The sequence below is a fragment of the Rhinopithecus roxellana genome, chromosome 20, assembly GCF_007565055.1.
Source record: "Rhinopithecus roxellana isolate Shanxi Qingling chromosome 20, ASM756505v1, whole genome shotgun sequence".
NCBI lineage: Eukaryota > Metazoa > Chordata > Mammalia > Primates > Cercopithecidae > Rhinopithecus > Rhinopithecus roxellana.
In genome coordinates this window covers 75,073,664-75,095,830 of record NC_044568.1, presented here as the reverse complement: position 1 = coordinate 75,095,830, position 22,167 = coordinate 75,073,664, and the positions used below count along the sequence as shown (strand labels likewise).

At 42.6% G+C, this 22,167-nt stretch overlaps 1 protein-coding gene across 9 annotated transcripts in view; it reads right to left on the bottom strand.

Annotated features, from left to right (window-relative positions):
- Positions 1 to 22,167, bottom strand: part of RBFOX1 (RNA binding fox-1 homolog 1) — a 380,384-nt gene that overhangs the window by 55,995 nt on the left and 302,222 nt on the right. For all 9 annotated transcript variants that reach the window (XR_004055484.1, XR_004055485.1, XM_010353868.2 and 6 more), the window contains one exon: positions 2,792 to 2,924. Coding sequence is in view for 7 of the 9 variants with exons in the window: in XM_010353868.2 (XP_010352170.1) it covers positions 2,792 to 2,924 (133 nt within the window). In the remaining 2 variants the exon portion in view is untranslated. The remainder of the gene's footprint in view (positions 1 to 2,791; positions 2,925 to 22,167) is intronic.

The window sequence follows — 22,167 nt, the reverse complement described above, 5'->3', positions numbered from 1 at the left end:
GTTGGCTTGTATGTCACCCCCTGCCCCAACCAGAAGAAATAACTCTAGAGGTGCCATTTGACTCTTTAACACACAACAGTGCCCTGAAGCACAATAGGTGTCAGTCATAGGGCCACAGGGTGAGCTGAACTGGGCTGGGGTAAAGACATCAGTCAAATCTAGAAGTTTTCCTCCAAAGGATTTTAGAGACAAAAGGCTACAGAAAATGCGCTCTCTGGACCACGTGAATCCTGATGATGCTATGTCCTGAAAACAAATATTTCCAACCTCTTTGCTACTTACTTTCACTGAACACAAGATAGGGGTCCTTACTCTTTCAGCCAACTCCTGCCCTGTGTCCCACTCTGCACTCTTCCTTTCCAAGAGGAACCATCCCCCTGCCATCTCCTGCAACCTAATCCATTTATTCCAGAGGAAAAGGAAACCTTGAAGATGTTGGGCTCAGTTTTTCATTCCGTGCCAATTCACTCTTGGTGGTTTGTAATCCAGTGAAACACCCAGGCAACCAGATGAATTTCCTTCTTTTTGACCAGTACCTTGCTCTAATAGATTATTGTACACATGAATGCTTGCAACCCCAGTCCTGCTGGGGCTTCTACTTCTTTGTTGAGAATTTAATCTTGCTTCCAAATATGGCTTTAGAATTCTAGCCATACTACTATCCGCAAGGAGGCACAATCCACCATTATAACCAAACTGATCACAGATATTGCTGGAATACTAAAATTAATTTTCATCCCAAGTAGTTATACACACATTGTTTCATCATTTGGAAATGGTTGTCTCTCTCCCTGGTGAACATGGCATTAATTATTTATGCATGGCTATTCCCAGCAAAGAGCACGTTCATTATAAGTTAGCTAATTTTGATTTTACATCAGGTGTGTTATTCTGAGATGTTTATACATTGTTCGTGTGAGGATAAGCCATATAATTTTCCTTTATTTCTTTTGCTGTTTAATATAGTAGTGAGATACTGACGGTAGATATACCAAAACACTTCAATTGCCATGTACTGAGAACAATTTTCAAACGAATGTGGTATAAGTGTGCAATTTTGCATTTATAACTTATGAATCTTGCTTTAGTAATTACATGAGCCCAAAGGTAACTTCAGATTTTTTTTTCCTTCGTAACTCATTACATGACCTTGGGAACAATCTTTATTTTTGCATTTCCGGATCCATAAAATGGGCTCAATGCTGTGATACCAGAGATTAAAAATGACACTATCAACAATTCCTTCAGTGTATGGTCACATAAAAGGCTTAAGACATACAAATATATTTGACAGGTACTAGGGAGAATTTATAGCCAATTCATTCTTGTTTGTTAATATTCACCATGTTTTCAGTTACAATGTGTGTATATATAGAGATAACTCTTGTTTTGTCCAAGAAGCTCAAAGTTGACCCAATTCTGATGGCTACACAAGAAATTTGATGGACATTGTCTTACTACTTTTCCTTAATTTTCCCTTCCCTGATGGTTTTACCTAGTCTTTTTTGTTTTTTCTTTTTTACTATTTTATTGTGTTTATTTTTGAAACATTTCAAATGCTCTGGTTTGGAATGAATACGTAATGAAAAAGTGTTTCCTTTTGTCATGAGTATAATAGATGATCTAGGCTAATACAGATTTTCTGAAAGGTTTACAAGCAAGAGTTATAAAAAGGGCATTTAACCCTTTTCACACAGTCTTAAATGCAGCCATATTTTCTTACACACACCAGAAAGCCAGTCACTGGCCAGGGAAGGCACATGCCAGACTCTTTTGGGGACTGCTGAATTTAACACAGAGCAGGGTTTGCCAGCTGCAGCATGACTGACTTTGAGCCTGATAATTCTTTCTTCTTGGGGACTGTCAAACAACATCCCTAGACTCTACCCAACAGAGGACATAGCATCTCTCCATTCCTGCTGTGACAACCAAAAATGTCTCTAGACCTTACAAATGTCCCTTGGTCTAGGGCCACTGCCTAGGAGGCATCCCTCTCTCCCGGACGGCAGGAGGTGCAAGAATATTCGAGCAGGATCCCTAAAAGACGGACAGAGGGACTAGCATTTCAAGACTGTCACCCAACACGCCAGTACCATTTTTTTTTCTTTGAGCATTCACACCATTCCTTGATACTCGCCTGGCAATATCAAAGTCCATGCACAGAAGGACCAAACTGGCAATGGGAAACCAATTTGCTTTGTTCCCCCAGAGGGAGAAAGGAAGGGAAATGCCATTTTGGAAAATGCAACTGCAACGCATCTTAACTCCAATTTCGTTAATTCTTGTATGTTTGCATGTGACTCAACACCTAATTTTCTCTTTGCAGGCAAAGGTTAGAGAACCTTGAAGCTCAAGATATCCCTGGGGAGGGGAGCAAGATCACCCCAGTGATTTTTATGTATGAAAACCTCACGTCTTTCTGTGGAGGAATTCAAGGGGCAAATGTGGTCCAACCTCCTTAATAACCAGATGTTTGCAATCATCAGAAATACATCTTTGACTGTAACAATTTCTCTGTTCTCCAGCATTCAGTCTCAAAGAGAATTTACATAACAACATGTGACATGTAGAGTGCTTAAAGGCACCAACCATGACAGGACAAATTACACTCATTTTTCAATACTCGTAGCAAGGTGCTCCACTGCAGGTGCGCGCCGGGCTGCATGCTGGGGGCAGTTCTGGGGGTGGCAGAGGGGGGAATCAAGACCATCATGCACTCACAAACAGCTCCGTGCCTCTGGGGAGGCAGGGCTGGAGCAGGGAGGCCCGCCCAGGAGGCTGCCCCACTTACCCGCCATAGGCCGGGATCGGGGGCGGGGGCGCCGCGGCCCTGAAGGTGTTGTACACGGTGCGGCCGCGGCCTCGCAGGTGCGCCCCTCGGTAGGCGGCCGCGGCGGTGGCTGCTGGATACGGGAAGCCTGGCACTGCGGGGCAAGAGGAGAGAGAGAGAGAGAGAGAGAGAGAGAGCGAGCACAGGCTGTCAGATGCACACCCTGCTGTGGAGGGAACCGTCCTGGGAACCCTTGTCCCTGCACAGGGTTTCAGCGGGTCCCCCGCCCGCTTCCCACAGTCAGGAGGTTAAAAAGCAGAAAGCAGCACAGTGGCCAGGGTTGGACTCCAGAGAGGATGGGTAGTTAACACAGTAGGCCCTTTGCCCGGGAGACTATGGTGACTGACAAACATTTGCAAAGAATTCTAAACAATGGGAGAAAAACTCACTGCATCAGTATTTAATTAATGAATTTATTTGAGACAGGGACTGGCTCTGTCACCCAGGGTGGAGTGCAGTGGTGTGATCACGGCTCACTGTACCCTCCACCTCTAGGGCTCAAGTGATGCTCCTACCTCAGCATTCCAAGTAGCTAGGACCATAGACAGCCAAGCGTGGTAGCATGCTCCTAATCTTTTAATGTTTTGTAGAGATGGGGGTCTCCCTAAGTTGCCCCGGCCGGTTTTGAAATCCTGGGTTCAAGCAGTCCTTCTGTCTCCACTTCCCAAAGTGCTGGGATTACTTGGACCAAACATGACCAACCCACAAACACATTTTTAAAAGGGCAGATTGCAAGATGTGTGATGTCTTATCAACCATCACATATACCTATGTATATATGTACAGGTATATTTGTATGCAAAACACACATGTGAATATGCATGCATACATGTGTATGTGTATGCATGTATATATACATATATGTACATACGCTGATATGAACATATTTGTATACACATATACACACCTTTCCACATGCTAGTAATCTCTGGGGCCAAACTACTTGAGTGTTTTTATTCATAGCTTTCCCTATCCTATTTTTCCAGTTTCCTTTATGTATAAGATATCATCTGTTAAAACTTCTAATTGAAGTATTTTCAGTGACACGTGTATGTGGCATGAGTGCACAAACCACACACGCCATGAGAAACAGCTTATTACCAACATCTCATAAGCCTGCTAAACTCTTGTGCAGCATTTAAAGGTAAAGGCAACCACCATGATTACAAATACGGGAGAAGTCTGGGACCCCGAATCTTAAGAGAATGTGTGGGGCTGGGCATGGTGGCTCATGCCTGTAATCCCAGCACTTTTGGAGGCTGAGGCAGGTAGATCATGAGGTCAGGAGTTTGAGACCAGCTTGGCCAATATGGTGAAATCCCATCTCTACTAAAAATACAAAAATTGGCCAGATGTAGTTGCGCATGCCTGTAATTTCAGCTACTTGGGAGGCTGAGGCTGAATTGCTTGAACCTGGGAGGCGGAGGTTGCAGTGAGCTAAGATGGCACCACTGCATTCCAGCCTGGTTGACAGAGCAAGACTCTGTCTCCAATAAGAAGAATGTGGGCAGGGGTATCTTCCCTTGGGTAGAATTCTCTGAGCAGGATGAGGAGGCGAGGAGGAGTTACGAAGGGGAATTAAGCCTGATGATTACTCCAGACCCTGATAACTAATGCTGTTTCCTCTATCGGGGATGCTCTTCCTCCCATCTCATGCAAATGCTAACTCATCAGAGCCCGTGAGGCCAGGAAACCACTTTTGCCTTTAAGTTCAGTTGGCTTCTCTGACCCTCCCAGTGCTCTAACCGTTCTAACCACACTTGTCCCATCTCGCTAAGCAGCAGGCTGTGTTTCCCAAACTGTGCACGGAGGATGCCTGATGATTACCCCAGCCCCGGGATAACCAATGCTTTTTCCTCTACCTGGGATACCCTTCCTCCCATCCCATGCAAATCCTAACTCACCAGTGCCCATACAGCCAGCAAACCACTTTTGCCTTAAAGCACAGTTCGCTTCTCTAACCCTCCCAGTGCTCTCGCCATACTGACTACGCTCATCCTATCTCACTAAGCATCAGGCAGTGTTTCCCAAACTGTGTCCACGGAGAATGTTTTTCTGAAAAAATGCATTTGGGAAGTCCCTGTCCCAGGAGAGCCACAGTAAATGCTCAGAAAGGCGCGCACCATGAAGGAAGCACTCATAGTTAACCCAGCACAACCAAACTCCTTTTCCAGGCTTTCTGCAGAAAAGCAAACCTCTCACTGAGCAGGAGTTGAAGTTCATTTCATGTTAAAGTTGTCTCCACCCTCTATCCGAACTGCCAAGAAGAGCTTCTCCCCTTCCCACCATCAGCTTCAGACCTTACGTCTTCCCATTATTCAGAGCCCCCATTATTCAGAGTGCTTTGCACGCACACTGATGAATGGACCCAGGTGAGGGTAGGAGAAGGAGCAAACAGGCAAAAGAATTGGAAGGAAAAAAATGTGCATGAGAAGCCTCACTGGAGGCCCCGGCTACTACCGAGGAGGTTGGACTGGCTGGCCACGCAGTGCACTTAGAACTCCAAGAATTATACCTACGCCTCTAGATAGGATATGTTTGTACCTACATGGTGGGTGAAGGGAGTGGGTGGGGTTCTCCACAGAAGTCATTCTGAATTACTCTTGTAATGATAAAGACCCAAACAAAACCCCTGAACCTGACCAAAGTGAAGACCAACAGCCTATTTATTATCTGGAATTCTGTGTCCTCTTAAAGGTACAACAGCCGTCCTGTTGTACGGATTCTACCACATCTTTCTCTCACAATGTGGGTGAAATGCGAGGATGGTAGAACCCAGAATGATTCTATCTGTATCTGAGAAGACCATAAAGGTTATTTTTAACTTTTTTATTCTTGCTAAAGACAGATTATGCCATTTTTAACTTTTTTTTGCCAGCTCCTAGCACCTGAGTTTCCTGGATCGCATGGCAACCGATATGCTTGAAACTGCAGAGAGGTGTGGGGTCTTAATGGGGAATGCGACGAAATCCTAATATCATAAAAGCCCAGAAGTAATGAGAGATGAGACACTTGCTTCAGGACTGGAGAGAAAATGAGTGGGAGTGGCTTTGACTCCAAATCTGTCTTTTGCCACAGTTCAACTATTAAGTTTTCAGAGGAACACCCTGGATTTTGAAATAAAGAAAATGAAGAATTCACAATCTGGCAGAGCAGCTGGCTGCCTGTGTGAGGAAACACGGTAATTATGCTGACCCATTCATTATCACTGACTATGGAGCCGAATGAGCCAGACAAGCTCCCTCTCAGCCACAAGCAGGTTTTACAATAATTCTTGGAGGATTTAGATGTTGAGATATAACATGAAACAGAAGCTTGGCGAGAGAGAGGGGAGCACGTGCTGTTAAGAGCATGGAGCCAGGATTCCATTTTGTACCCTCTTTGTTACAGGGAGAAAATGGATTTCCTGATGCAGGATATTTAGAAGTCTTAGGAGGTTCTCTGGGCTCCCCCAAGCACATGAGGGGACTTCTTATTTTGTGAAGGGAACACAGGAAGGGACTGCAAATCAATCCTCGCTTAAATAGTGCCTTCCTGAAAGGCCAAGTACCCTTGGTAAACAAAAGCGTTCCACAGGTCATGCTTTGGGCCAGACGCTTCACAGAGAAAGGGCTGGAGAATTCAAGTGTACTGGGTGGGTGGTATTTTCAGTGGTCCCCTTCTTGTTCATCTAGGGCTGGCCAAGGGGCCCTTTGGTGAAATCTCTAGTTAGAAAAATGCTCATCGATCACATTGCCTTTCTTTCTTACATTCCTTCCTTCCTTCTTATACTTGCTCCTTTCTTTTTTATTCCTTCCTTTCTTCTCCCCTTCCTCTTTTCTTCCTTCGTTTTGTCTTCCTTGCTTCCTGTCCTTCCCTCCCTCTTTTCTTTCTTCCTTTTGTTTTCCCTCCTTCCTGTCCTTCCCTCCTCCTCTTCCTTTTTCCCCTCCCTCTTTCTTCTTCCCCTCCCTCTTTCTTCTTCCCCTCCCTCTTTCTTCTTCCCCTCCCTCTTTCTTCTTCCCCTCCCTCTTTCTTCTTCCCCTCCCTCTTTCTTCTTCCCCTTCCTCTTTCTTCTTCCCCTCCCTCTTTCTTCTTCCCCTCCCTCTTCTTCCCCTCCCTCTTTCTTCTTCCCCTCCCTCTTTCTTCTTCCCCTCCCTCTTTCTTCCTCTCCTCTCTCTCCATTTCTTTATTACTTCCTGCCTTCATTACAATCCTTCCTTTCACTCTTTTTTTGGAATTTTTTTCTAAAGAGGGCTGCCCTGTTCCTCCCCTGGTTCATGTAAAAATCATTAGCTTGGATCAGAAATGAAGGAAGACTCTAACTGGTGCGTGCATGCAAGCTGCGTTAAGGGTGGTGATCTCCATTTGTTCTGCTCATAGATTACGATGAATAACTGGCACCAAGTAGGTATCGGGTACCTAATACCGTGCCTGGACACCCTGTCGGTGGCTAACCTATGTCTGTCTTCCTTCTGGGAGACTACAGCCACCACCTCTTCACTGTCTGCCTTCCATAACACTGTCCTTTGTACAAAGTGACCTGCCCAGCATTTGCAGATAAACAGCATGCAAGCAACACAACTGTCAGAGGCGTTCGAACCAGAGCGACTCCATCTTAAGTGGGGGCTAGGAAAAAGGCCAGGACCTGCTGGACTGCATTTCCAGAAAGTTAGGTACTCCTGGCCTCTAGATGTTTATGTTTAAGGAAACAGATTGATAATGTTTACTAAACAGACCCAGACTTGGGAGTGTCCTGATATCCTGGTATCTTGAGAACAGAAAAGCATTCCTAATTTTGCTTTAAAGATAATATCGATTCTTGCAAAATATAGTAATTAAGAAAATTAATCCTTTATCACAAACCCTTGTAGCAGAGCACATTTCCCCATGATCTTATTTTCTTGTCCTGTATAAACAAGTATCATACCTAGGGGTGGAAGTGCTCCTCTTCCTACTTTTGGCAACACCCTACTGTCTATGGAGCAGCTGTACTTTCCCCATTTTACTTTCTTTATAAACTTTTGCTTTGCACTGTAGACTCGCCCTGAACTCTTTTTTGCATGAGATCCATGAACCCTCTCTTTGGGTCTGGACAGGAACCCCTTTCCTGTAATACAACTGAAATTTAGTCGCAATCCCTAGAAAGATAATTTCCATTTCTACCCTTGTACGTGTTTCACTGCCTCTGAAAAAGTAACCAGATTTTGAATGAGTATGATTTCAATCAAGCAAGGGGAGGCTGCTTGGACCAAATCTGTTGCACTTGGAATTATCAGAGCCTTTAATTCATGGAAATTCTCCTCGATGGCAGCACACTATCGGGATTTGAAATTGTTTCTTGTTCAGGGGGGAAAACAGGACTCCAGTTTTGGCCCCAGACAGGTAACACCTATTAAAAGGTCTTCATCATGTTTCTCCTTCCATATAGCCCCAGATAACGCTGCCTGACAACCCAGCAACAACAGTCCCTGAATCAAATAATTGTGTGCAATCAGGAACCACAGAAAATAACAATCTTGATAATGCCAAACTCATCTGACTTGTAGCTGTGCCTTGTTTCTTCCCATCTTTATTAGAAGATTTTTTCCTGGCCAGGCGCAGTGGCTTACACCTGTAATCCCAACATTTTGGGAGGCCGAGGTGGGCAGATCATGAATTCAAGAGATCGAGACCATCCTGGCCAACATGATGAAACCCTGTCTCGACTAAAAATACAAAAATTAGCTGGGTGTGGTGATGCACACCTGTAGTCCCAGCTACTTGGGAGGCTGAGGCAGGAGAATCGCTTGAACCCAGGAGGTGGAGGGTGCAGTGAGCAGAGATCGTGCCACTGAACTCCAGCCTGGGTTACAGAACAAGACTCAGTTTCAAAACAAATTTTTTTTTCTTTCCCTTGATGGTTGGTTTAGGGACAGCATGGCTTTCGTTGCATGCCACTAACACAAATAATCCCTTTCGAGGGCAAAATACACACAGGTACACATGCACACACACAACTGTTTGTCACACTTCCTTTACAACACCCAGCACAGCATGGAAGAATGGATGCTTTTCTTGCCTACAGGTGTGGTGGTCTGCAGGATTCTGGAACATGGTGAAATGTGTATTTGAGATAATTACCTGGACATAAGATTCAGATACAAATTAAACAAGACTAAAACTGTTTTTTGACCACATAGAGAACCTCTTACATGCTTACTTTGAGGTATGGCACTTAGATTTTGAGTGAGAGTTATGTCGTCTATCCCAGTTTAGATGTCTGGATCCAGACACGCCAGATACCATAGTTTAGAGGTCTATATCCAGTAAATGGGCAATGAATGTTTAATAAAGCCAATGCAAAATGCCCAGTGGAAACTCACAATGTTCTCTCCATTTCTAGAATATGAAATAAAATGTTTAAATCAATGTTAAAAGTCAAACATTGCCCTATCCAATGTTTGTAAATGTCTCTTTGTTAATTTAAAAAAACAAAGTTATGTAGAAAAGACAGCCAACTACGGTCATTTCTAAACCCCAACACTGGAAGTTTGATTTTTTTTTTTCCTAGTTCAACTTGAAGTTAACTCACATGTAAGCAGACCATCAATAAGGAACAGTAGAAAGGATGCAGGTTGATTTGTGGATATAGTATAAATCCTTGGTTTTTGGCATGAGGGAGACAAGGAAACCCATAGGTTCATTGTAATGAAGAGATTCCTTCTGAAGCCTTATCCAACATGAATCAAAGAGAAAAATCTGGTATCACTGCAACACAAATTGGATGCAGCTCATAAGCTAAAAATGAATTTCTCTCAAAACAGGGCAAGAGCTTTCGAAGAAAATACCAATTGAGCATCCTGTTGACACATCAGCATTTCCAGCTCACCCACTCTCACCCTTCAGCTAGATTTATATACAGAACATATTTTGAGGGAGGTTAGTGGAGTAACCATCTCATTTCTTGGGAATAAGAAGTTCTGTCCCATGGAACTCGATGAAATGGAAGCTTTAGGGATGCAACAAGAGACACGCTGTGGTGGTGCTCAAGTATCACGGCAAATCAACATTTTAAAACGGAAGATGTGTGGGTGTATCCACCAGCCAAATGGGCCATTTACTAAAGTGTCAGCTGCTAACTGCCGTCTCCCCCTCAAGAACAAAGCCCCCACCTCCCACCTCCAATGAGCTCTGAACTCAGTGTATTTACAGTGATGAGTGTGTCTTCTCTTCCTGTCTTTTACGAACATGGTGCTTACCTTCGAAAATAAACACAAATGAGATCATCTCACCAGCCAGGAAATCCCAAGAGAAGAAACACAAAACCAGTGGAAAATACTTGAGGGTTATAAACTGCATATTAAAGTTTTAGAGCTCTGGGAGAGATGGAAGAGTAGCAGATGCAAAACCCGACAGGGGGGCGGATTCTGCATCAAAGCCATAAAAATATACAACCGCTTTAATGGGCAATTATTCTTTGCATTTGTGCGCTGGTTTGAATTTGCATGAGATTGCCAGATGCCCTGGAAAAGGTGGGCATCTGAACGGATGAGGGGGGCTCTCTTTGTCCCGCTCCTTCTCTCCCTTTCTCCATAATGACACATTTCCCCACCCTTGGAAGGTTTTAAGATGGAGAGAGACTCATGCAAATTTGGGGTGAAATTGTTCTGTGGGTAATTTATGGTAGGAAATACACAATTCTAGGGGTACAGATGCGCTTTCAACAGCAGGTTGATGGTTCTGCAGGATTCCCCTTGGGGGAACGCCCATTCCACGTGCTGGACCATAAATTAAGAAGTGGTGTAATAGGTAACATACTGAGGCGAAATAAACCACCAGCCATAGCTCATAGAGCAGCAATTTCAGAGGCAGGGCATCATGCAATGAGCATCACAATGAAGAGTCAAAAAACCTGATTTTTTTCCAAATGGCAAAATATGTTTTCTCCTTTTTCAGAACGAATCTCAAGGTACATCAAATTGGTTTATAACACAGGATTTACACGCAACTAGGTCACTCTCTTTAAATGGCCTTAAATGAAAATTTTAACATGATGGAGCCTATTAAGTTCTGGCTCCAAACAAAAATGGAAAGGCTTTTCATTTTTTAAAAAAAATCCAGTGATTTCAGAGTTTGGCTAAAAAAAAAAAAAAAAAAAAGGGTGGGTGGGTGGGTGGGAGAGAAAGATTCTATCCTTTCAGTCACTAATAAAAAGACCAAAATGGCCACTTAATTTGTCAAATCTCCAGTTCTCAAATCCACATACATTTATCCCTGAAACACACATTTGGAATTGACCCGTTTCAGTATGAAATGCATGTTGATATTAAATACTGCTGTTTAGAAGTGAATAAATCTACATTTTGGACAAACAGTTTCTTCTAGGACATCCTCATTTGAAATGCATTGAATAGGAAAACAAAAATTTCTAATTAATGTACAAGTCTAATCACCATTCTCCACATGGAAGAGTAATTTTTCACTGTTCATTTGCTTGGTTTAATCTCAACACTGACATTACAGAAACGCAATGTCCTATAAATCTCCGCTCATTTGTTTCTTTAATATTCATATTCCATTGAACTGCAGCTGCTTGTTGCTGCAGTCTATTACAACATGCAAAAGTGTCGATAAAAATATTATGAAAGGCAAGATGTGTTTCTTCCTGGCTGCGCGTGCCATTTATTTGGGGAAAGACAATAAATGACTCGTGGATTGTCCCTCGGCCTGCTGCTTGGTGGGTGATTAGTGATTAATTACCTTGCAGCAAATTGACATGGCACGAGGAAATTGACACAGCCCTGATTAATTAACTTTTTATGGGCGGTAGTTATTCACAAAACACTGCGCACCATAATTGAATCTCTTTACATAACGTCATGGTACAAAAGTTTTAGTCAAATCCAAATTAGCCAGAAGTTTCTAGGCTGTTATAGGTCTGATTGGGATGTGTCGAAGGAATTTGCAAGAATGTGAACTTGGAGAGAGATGCACATTTTTGAAAGTGGGGAAGAATGGATGGTGACAATGTAATGGCCTGATTGTCCAAGCTGAATGTATTGATCTAAATCTCGACTTCAGCTAGACTTTGGGAATAAGACTGTAAGAGGCTAAAACGTCTTTTTCCTCCAGCCTCACTTGGCTGCATTTCAGTGGCTTTTGCAGATTCTCTCTTTTGTCCAGTCTCGAACAGTGAACTTGACTCCCAAATTGAGTTCTCAGTTCCAACATGGCTCCCTCCAAAGGCTTTACCTCTTCGTCTAATCTCACATCTCCTGACCCCTACAACTGTTACCAGTTACCATCATACTACCCTGTTGTTTTTTTCCTTCTCGTTAATCACCTGACTTGATTTCAACCTCCATATACATCTCTAGGGATGTCCTGAGGACTCTGTGTTGGTACCTACTGTGTGTCCATCACCTAGAAGATGACTGAGTACAAGGTGATCATTGATATGTGTATTGACTACAGTGTATGATGAACTCAGAATACCATAGTCCTTCAGCTATGAAAGAAAATGGGTGGCAATCCTCAAATGCGTGAGAGTTGCTAAGGAGCTGCCTGTGAGGGATGCATATTCCCAGAGAAACTCTGGGTTGGCGATGGAGTTAGTGAGAAGGGATCCTGGACCACCCTTGTCTAAAAACCCAGGCGGTGATAACCAGAGTAATTCAACCAACGATGTGATTGCAATTGGCAAAATTCCAACCAGAGGCTCCATTATCAGGTGGAGAAAAATTCAATTGCATGATAACAGCTAGGATTTACTAGCATTTGCTAATTGCTAGACCTGGAGATTAACCCACTAATGTCTCACAAAACCATATGAACCATGATTGTTGCTATTTTCACTTTCCTGGGGGTGGAGATGGAGCTATAGAGCAGCTCAGATACTCACCCAGGGATTTTGAACCAAAGCAGCCTGACACCACAGAGCCTGTGATCTTATCCATTATGCAACATAAAGGCAACCCCATTCAGACTCCAGGAAAAGCTTCCTACTTTTATTCTCTCTCTCTGCTTCTTAGAGCCTCTCAGTTTAGATTCCCTCCTATTGCCTGTACAAGCTGCTACATTGTCTCCCTATATCCATACCACATCTGAGACAGAGCCAGCCCCAATTTGACTGGGTTAATTTGTAGGGGAATCTGTTGACTGTCTCCCAGAGATCTCAATATGCTTCTTGTTGGGGGATGGGGGAGACATTGGAGGGTCTGTGTGTGTGTGCCTGCCATTTCTTCTGTTAGATACTTACGTTCTGAGATTTTGAGACACCTGGAAAGGCACTGTTCCTTTTCTGCTAATTGGATGCCGGTCGTAGGGATCACCACTGATTTATATTCCTGATAAGAGTTCAAAGGCAAGCTGTTTCCCTTTGCCACTAGGGTTTACCTCCACATACTGACGTGGGGGGCAGGTGGTGTTCAACCCAAAAATATTGGGAATGCAGATTCTGTAGACCTAGCAGGTTTGCACTAGTACAGTATGAGTAAAGGCGCAGTTGAACACAAACCTGATTACTGTCACAATAATTAGCTCCTTATGACTAAATTCAACTAGAAATTTTTAATTTGGAAGACTGGAATGAGAAACTCATTTCAAAGTCTTGGAAGATCTGCATAAGAAACCTTCATAACATTTTGGGCTACTGCACATTTTTCTATATATAATTGCTTTTTTTAATATGTTATCAAATATCAACTTACAACTTGGGTTTGAAATAAGTCTCCTTTTTGTGGAAAAAAAATAGTCATCTAGGAAAATAACATTACACGCAATGAGCACACCAGGATTTAACTCTGAGCAACGAGTCTGGTGTTCCCAAAGGAGAAAAGTTCTCTAACTGAACAAATTTAAAAAGCAACAGCAAAAGACACTCACACCATTCACGCACATGAATATTCTTTGATCACATAAGGTCTTTGTGTCTCTGAGCGAAGGCAGTAGACTTGGTGGTAACTAACTGCCACACTGTTCCTGCTTATCTCCCAAAGTTAGTGGTTGTATCTTTCCTCACAGGTTTAAATGGCTGCCTTAATCCAACATACAAGTAGCAAATATCAAGGCTGCTAAATGTGTGGTGATACGCTTTTACTGTGCAGAAGAGGTATTTGTGATTTGCCTACTCACAGGTATTGACAATCTCCCCCCAGGGCAGGATTTTTGTAACATTTCATTTGGCAAAACTAGAATGAGTCTCAATCTTGGAGTGTTTGACTTAGCAGAAACGCAAAAGGCATTTGCGAAGGTGCTTTCTGTCCTTTGAAGGAGAAGACAAAGCCCTGAAGAGCTGAGATTTATTTTAATTTGGATGAAGCAATTCGTCATCATCTATTAGTTTAACAAAATCTGTACTGATAACCATTTTGTCGTTTCCCAGGAAACCACAGGAAAAAACAACAAAAAAACCCACAAATAACTTATATAATTACTTTATCCAGTGCATATACATACTAAAGTTTCAATTGTTAAATCATTCATGTTCTATCTAACAGCTGGCTGAAACAGCAAGCTCGGTGAATTGCCTCTCGAGGTAGGAAACAGGGCAAGTGAAATAAATTAGCTTCCTTATGCTGGGCTGGATTTCCCATGGTTCTCTTGGGCTGACGCAGTTCCTGCACATGAAGCCTTCAGGGAGGGCTGATGGTGGCTCACAGGGATGGGTACACGACTCACATGTATTGTTCATTTCACTCCCAGCCATTGCTGTGGGGATAGCTGATCTGTCTGTCAGTGCTGAGGCCATCTGCTTTTGAGCATCAGCTTTCAGACTTTAAAAAAAGAGTACCGATCCTTGGATCAATGCCCAAAGCCAACCTGGAGGACAGGTACTGTCTGAGCCTAGGGATCATCTGCCTGATATCTGAGCCAGAGCCTCCAAAACACCTATACAGAACAGACTGAGGAAGGTACCATTCAGGAATGGTCCACCAATCCAGTCACTGGACCAATGTAAACCACCCAAACCAGCTTCTTTGTTGAACCTTATTTTCTTGAGACAGGGTCTCACTCTGTTGCCCAGGCTAGAGTGCAGTGGCATGGTTATGGCTCACTGCAATCTCAAACTCTTGGGCTCAAGTCATCCTCCCACCTCAGCCCCTCCAGTAGCTAGGACTATAAAAGTATACCATCACATCTGGTTTGGTGGACTTTAAAAAATCCTGGAGAAGGTGGTTTTTGAGCCAGAAAAAGAGTAGCATTTGAGGAGCCGTAATGCCTCAAGCAGCCTTGAGGGACTCTGCAAAGCAATCTCATTTAGTGATCATACATAGGTAGGTATTCATGGCTATTTACAAGGCGAGAAGACTTGGCCAAGGTCACAGCACTAGTCTACCATGACAGTTTACTCCCAGACTTTCCTGAATCCAGCTCTTCTCAAGAAAAATGTTGTAAAACCACTAGTGAGAATTAGGACTTGCCAGAAAAAAAGGAAAACAATCTTTTGGAAATGTTTGAGATTCCTGTAGCAAATACGAAGGGTAGGAATAATAGATACCCATAGATAGTTGTGCCTTTGCTGTTTGCTTTCGTATGAAAAGCCATTAGGCATCAAGAGCCTATGTTGCATGCAAACAAAACTCAAGGAGATAAATCTAAAACATGTGGTGTGGTGTTTGGTTCTGAAACTGCATTTTCTTAACAATCCTCCCAAGTTCTCCAGTAGGGATAAATAGCTTTTGGCATGACAGTTCTTTTATATAAAAACATGATTTAAGAAAATGGTGTTTGAAGCACGTGCTTACATTACTGGGTTTATATGAACTACACCAGGCTCTTTTTCCCTTCGATGAGAGGCAACCTGAGCTGCTCATGGTCTTGGCACTGAGTAGAAGATTTATTTTGGAAGAGAAATACGGCAAGGGAAAAAGCAGCGACCTCTATGGTTGGACATGTTTCTATCCAAGAAGGCTGGTATTTGATGAGAGAATGATTGCTCTAGCTCTTGAATGACATGAGTGCCCTTGGATTCAGCCTCTCCCTTCCTAAGCTATTCATTCCCAGCTCTGTAGACCTAGAGAGGGCTTGGCTCAACTTACAAAGCTAGGACCGTTGGGAATGTGCCCCTGCTCCATTGCATCAGAGTGTCCTCCTTTACATTCCAAGAACCAAGCAAGATCTTGCCATTGGCCCCTACAACTTACCTGCTCAGAGCTCTGAATGTAAAATGAATCCCTTTTTTTTTCTTTTTAATTTTAAATCCACATTAGTTTGGGGAAGCAAATAAAGGGCAGATAAGTGCTTAAAAAATAAAGTCTCAAAATAAGCCTCTCAAACTATTGGAGGATTTCTCTTGCCTCTGATGAGGCTGGATGAGGGTGAGTTTTGTCAAGGAGTTAAATGCAGGAGCTGCACCAGCCAGTTGATCCTCTTAAGAAAATGTGAGCATTAAAAAACACTTCTTGTCAATGCTATCACAGAACTTGGGTTTCCAGGGAATTCCCCCAGAACAATTGCCTCGCTGCCTTTCCGAAACATCTCATCTCGGCCTTGTTCTCTGGCTGTGTATGCACTGGAATCTCAGGGCAACATAGTTTATTGTTTTAATATCTGTCTGACACAAAGCAAACGCATCCTCTAGTGACTCCTTATCTGTCATATGTATTTCTGTGAAAGAAATATCAAGACAAATAAGATGTTTGGGGGCACACCACGGGATGGTAGTTTTTGCAATTGGCGGCCTTTTGCAGAAGCAAGACACCCATCTGAAAAAGATGAAAGCCGCCATTCTGCATTGAGATTAATAACTAAAGCAATGACAGAGAGCTGCATAGCAGCTCCCTGAAATGTGGCTGCCTCTTTGCAGAACTTTCCCTTGAAACAACGGGGGTGTGAGAGGTTCAACTAGTGGCTTTAATTTTTTATTGGAAATGGTTAAAAAGGACAAACAACAAAGTGGGTTATGATTATAACTCAGCCAAAGAAACAACACACGGATGAAGAAAGTTGTGGGGGGAGAGGAGCGGGTAGTGGTTGCAGGGACTAAAAATACAAACGAACCTATTCGGAGGACTGTGATCCAGGTGGAATAACTCCGTTAAGATCAGAGTTAGGAAAAGCCTCTTAGAAATGATCCGTTAACCAAATGTGCTAGGTCATGGGAAAAGCTGAGCAGATGGAGAAAAGCAGAGATGGTGCTTCAGTGATGGAGAAAGAATGATTTCTGGAGTTTACCATTGGTGGGTGGGTGGTAGTTGGATAATTCTGCAATGCTGTGGGCAACCATTTGTTCATCAAACAGATACGTGCTATGAGTGAGGTGGCAGGGAGAGCATGGCACCTAGTAGGTGTCTCAAAACACCTCAATTCATGGGTTTGGTGAAGGAAATAGGATCTCAGTAGCAAAGGGCATCTGTCTACAGTGTTGAATAATGGTGAAAATGAGAACATTTAATTCATCTACTGAGAGGCACCCCAATGGCAGTGCTAACAGTGGTTGTCTCCTGTTGGGTGTTACCTCCCCAATGTCCCTAGGAGCACTGTGTTTGAAATTCTGAAACTTCAACATTATATTTGTCTACTACGTGTCCCCGGCAAGAATATAGGTATAATAGAAGCCACCTTGAGAGTATCTTCATAGCATATTTTCAGGAAGTAGAATTGTACCTGGCATATGGAAAAAAATTCAATAAAGATTGGTTGAATGAAGTAACATCTTTCAACCCCCTCCCCAATCAAAGGACTAAAAACTAGAAGGAATTATCTCTGAGAAAATGAAGAGGACACAGGTAAGCTGCCACCATAATGCTGAACCACAGCAAAAGGGAAGCAGTGTCTGATGCCCTGATCAGAAGGGTCCAGTCCAGAGAATCTTTTACAGCCAGCATTGTTGAAAGTGGGGGGGGGGGGGATGGAAATGGAAACAGTTCAGACAGAAGATCCTGGGTAAGACAGTGGCGTCTTCACATTTTTCCCAAGGAAACTGGGGCAGGTCTTAGACTAATGGCAATAGAATTCAGCCTCCGAAACCAGATTTGTTCATTGTGCAAGCAAAACTAACAACCAATTCCTTGTATCTTGATTAAATATAAGTCAAGATCATTTTGTATCATTTAAATCAAGATCAACTAGTATCTTGGTCTTAATAGGTAACAAGAGAAAGGGTACCTATTTTTATGTACTACTTTACATCATTTAAAATGTGATAAAATGGGCCAGGCACGGTGGCTCAAACCTTTAATCCCAGCACTTTGGCAGGCCGAAGCAGATCACCTGACGTCCAGGAGTTCAAGACTAGCCTGGCCAATACGGTGAAACCCTATCTCTCCTAAAAATACAAAAAAAAAAAAAAGCCAGGCATGGTGGCACACACCTGTAGTTCTAGCTACTGAGGAGGCTGAGGCAGGAGAATTGCCTGAACCCAGGAGACGGAGGTTGCAGTGAGCCAAGATCACACCATAGCACTCCAGCCTGGGCATCATAGTGACACTCTGTCTCAAAAAAAAAAAAAAAAAAAAGTGCTACAAAGTGCAAAAGGTACATGAGAATGCACACTTAAAAGAATTTTCCTTCTTATTTCCACCCCTAAGCAGCCAGCTACCATGGTCTGCCCTTTCAAGTGAGAATGAGGGCCTGACAAAGAGATTGAGCCTGAGGGCCATAGTTTACCAATGTGGCCTGCAGACTGTTTTTGTAAATAAAGTTTTATTGGAACACAGCCACACGTTTTCATTCATGTTTCAACTTAGACGTCTATGGCTATATGTATAGTAGTCTATGGCTACTTTCAAGCTACAACAAGAGTTGAGTCTCTGCAACAGAGGCCAGATGGCTTGTAAAGCTGAAAATATTAGTACTATACAGTCTTTTAAATAATTTTGCTAAGCCCTGGTAAGACATATCAAAGAGGGAAAAGCTGCCTCTTCAAACTAGATGGGATGGGGAGGAGATAGCACAACCTTGGCCCAAATAGAGATGCTGGACAGCTGCTGAGAGGTCCTGCATGACCACTCCCTGCTCAGCCATTTCTTGGAGTCCATCCTGTTTGCAGCCTCTGGGGGAAAGTTCAGAGAGTAGTGAAGAAGGGAGGCTTGGGATTTAAACAGGCTTGGTTCAAACCTGATCTAGCTGGGTGATCTTGGACAAGCTTCTTAAGGCCCCCAAGCCTAAATTTCCTTCTGAGAAAAGGTAGCATAATTAATCATACTGTCCTCTAGTTTCTTCTTAAGTAAGAGAGCTAATGAGAAGGGATTAGCAGAATGTCTGACATATAGTGAGTGCCCGATAACCATTACTTATGATTATGGATACCATGATTTCAGGGCTGGAACAAAGTTAACAGGCGTTCACTGAAGTTGCAGAACTTTAAGTGGGGGGTGGAAGGGAGGAAACACCAAAAAACTCTAATGAAGATAAATCATGTTTTAATGCAATCTTTTAACACCCAAATTATTTTTTAAATCCACGATGAATAGACTATCAAAATTTAAATACAGTGCTGGACTAAGCCAGATGGGATTTTAAGGCTCCAAAAGGAAAAATTAATAAAACTTACTCTGTCTTGATATTCTGTTAATCATGGATCTTTTTCTATTACTTTAGATTTTTTAAAATACTGCATTAAAATGCTATTTATGAGAGTCTGGGTACCCCTTTCATCTTTGAAGTGAGTACCTCACTTGCTTATGCTAGTCCCAGAGCTAGTTATTTTTAAGCACCCCTCCATAAAATACTAGAAAAATACCTAGGAGGAAAGGGAGAAGCCGTCAGTTACTGGCAAGTGAGGGAAAAAGAAGACATAGTTCTTTACACCAATGTGTCAGTAACACAATGACCTGTATGTGTACTTTCTAATAATTGAGTACAGCCCACTGACATTTTCTGTATGTGCAGAAGAAAGAGGAAGCCGTAAATTAATTTAGGTCCTTACTTTAATTACAGAAACCCATGGAAGTTCTATCAATTACCCAAAAGAAAAATAGTGCAGGCCTGATTTATGTATGTTTCTGCCACTTAAATCATTGTTTTATGAATTCCACACAATTACTTCCATAAAATCTGCAATCAATATATTAATTAAAACTATGCCCCTACCACTTGCCCTTCAGTTTCACGGAAGTGAATAAATGAGGAATTGATTTTGCCTTTTGATAACATTCAGGTTCCCGAGCATTTGCCCGTATCTTCTTTTGAGGAGGGAGGGGTATCAGGGTGAAAATTTCAGGGGAAATGATCATTAATCTTTCACTAACTTTAGGATTTGTCCTGATGTGGATCTAATGTTCAACTCTGGTTTTCATGGAACTGTGGAAAACACAGTCACTGACATAGATAAAGCAATATGGTACCGTAAAGAAATTTCTTCTGGAAAACGCTTTTCTAGCCCTTGACGAATAAAACTGACATCTCTGTATCAAGGCACTTGCTATGGACTGAATTATGTCCTCTCCACCCAAATGCATATGTGGAAGCCATAACCCCCAATGTGATGGTATTTGGATATGAGGCCTTTTGAGAGGTAATTAGGTTCAGACGAGGTCCTGAGGGTGGGGTCTTCATAAGATTCGTGCCCTCATAAGAAGAGACACCAGAGAGTGCTCTATTCCACCCCCTACCACCGTCTCTCTCTCTGTGTTGTGAAAACATGGGAGAAGGTGGCCATCTGTAAGCCAAGAAGAAAGCCCTCCATAGAACCCAACCTTGTTGGCACCCTGATCTTGGACTTCCAGCCTCCAGAACTTTGAGAAAATGAATGTCTGTTGCTGAAGCCTCCCAGGCTATGGTATTTTGTTGTAGCAGCCCAACCTGACTAATACGGTGCAAAACAAAACTTGCTCTTCACAGGGATTTTTAATCCAAAGTGATGTCTAAAAATGATTAGAAAAGACAGATACATTTGCCTATGTAATTAAAAGTGTATGGTGGAATGTGAGCAACATCAATGGTCAAAATAGGAAATACATTTGCAACATCTAAGCTATTTATAGGTTATCCTCCCAATGAACAGTGTCACTCACTGTGAATTGACAATAAAATGAGAAAAAACTCAAACGGGAAGATGTATATTGGAAATTCAAAAAACATAAAGTCTAAATGAAAAATGTGAAAGATGATCATTAATAGGAGAAAGACAGATACAAACGAACAAATTGAGATGTTATATTTCACTGCAATTTGCAAAATAGAGCAAAACATGGCAGTGCTGGCAAGAATGCTGGAAGAGAACCAACAGTTCCATGTTTGGGAATGTTAAATGTAGAAATGGATGTAGTAGTAGGTAAGGGTATTGGCAAAAATTTGTACCATTGCCTTCTGGAAGGAATATAAAAAAAAAAAGTAGCTTGGGCTGGGCTCGGTGGCTCATGCCTGCAATCCCAGCACTTTGGGAGGCCAAGGCTGGCGGATCACAAGGTGAGGAGATTGAGATCATCCTGGCTAACACAGTGAAACCCCTTCTCGACTAAAAATACAAAGAAATTAGCCAGGCATGGTGGTGGGCGCCTGTAGTCCCAGCTGCTCCGGAGGCTGAGACAGAATGGCATGAACACAGGAGGTGGAGTCTGCAGTGAGCCAAGATCGTGCCACTGCACTCCAGCCTGGGTGACAGAGCGAGACTCCGTCTCGAAAAAAAAATAAAAATAAAAAACAAAAAGTGGCTTGAATGACTATGGATAGAGAATGGTTGAATTGGCTGTCAACCATTTATGCCATTAAACAGTATGAAAATATCTAAAAGGCTTAAAGGGAGACGGTCACAATGTATTATGTGAAACTAAATATGATTGATACATGTAATGCCCATGTAACGTCTGTATATACTCTCCTCTGTGAAGTCAAACTAATAACACACTGCCCCCTGCCCCCTCCCCCAACCCCCCACCCCCCACCCCCCCACCATTGCATGTGTATATGTCCTTTCCTGAATAACCATGCAGAAAATGTAGAAAGATACTGGGCATCTACACACATTTTAAGGGTTTGTGTTACTGGACAAAGGGATATTATTCCCACATTATTCCAATTGTGTGTGTATGTGTTTATTTGCACACTTCACACTGATTGCAATGAGCACCTCTTACAATTGTAATTTAAAATATATTCATAAAATCCTGAAGAAAACAAAATATTTACGTCCTTTTGGAAACATCTACTTCATATGTAAATCAGGATCTGCGATAGCTTGCTTTGCTAATCTGAATCAGAAGGCAACTTTTTCATTCATGGAACCAATGATTCACCTTTTGATATGTCAGCTAATGAAAATGAAATTCATGTTTTAATTTTGAAGAGATGTGGTATGTTCTTTACCTTCCTGTTTCTGCCTGGTGCCAATTTTGATGTTGGGCATTCGCCATATACGAAACAGCGCTGACACTAATACAGCTAGCACCTTTCCCCTGGACAAAAGGAGCAAGCTGACCGCTGGCCTTCGGAATGGG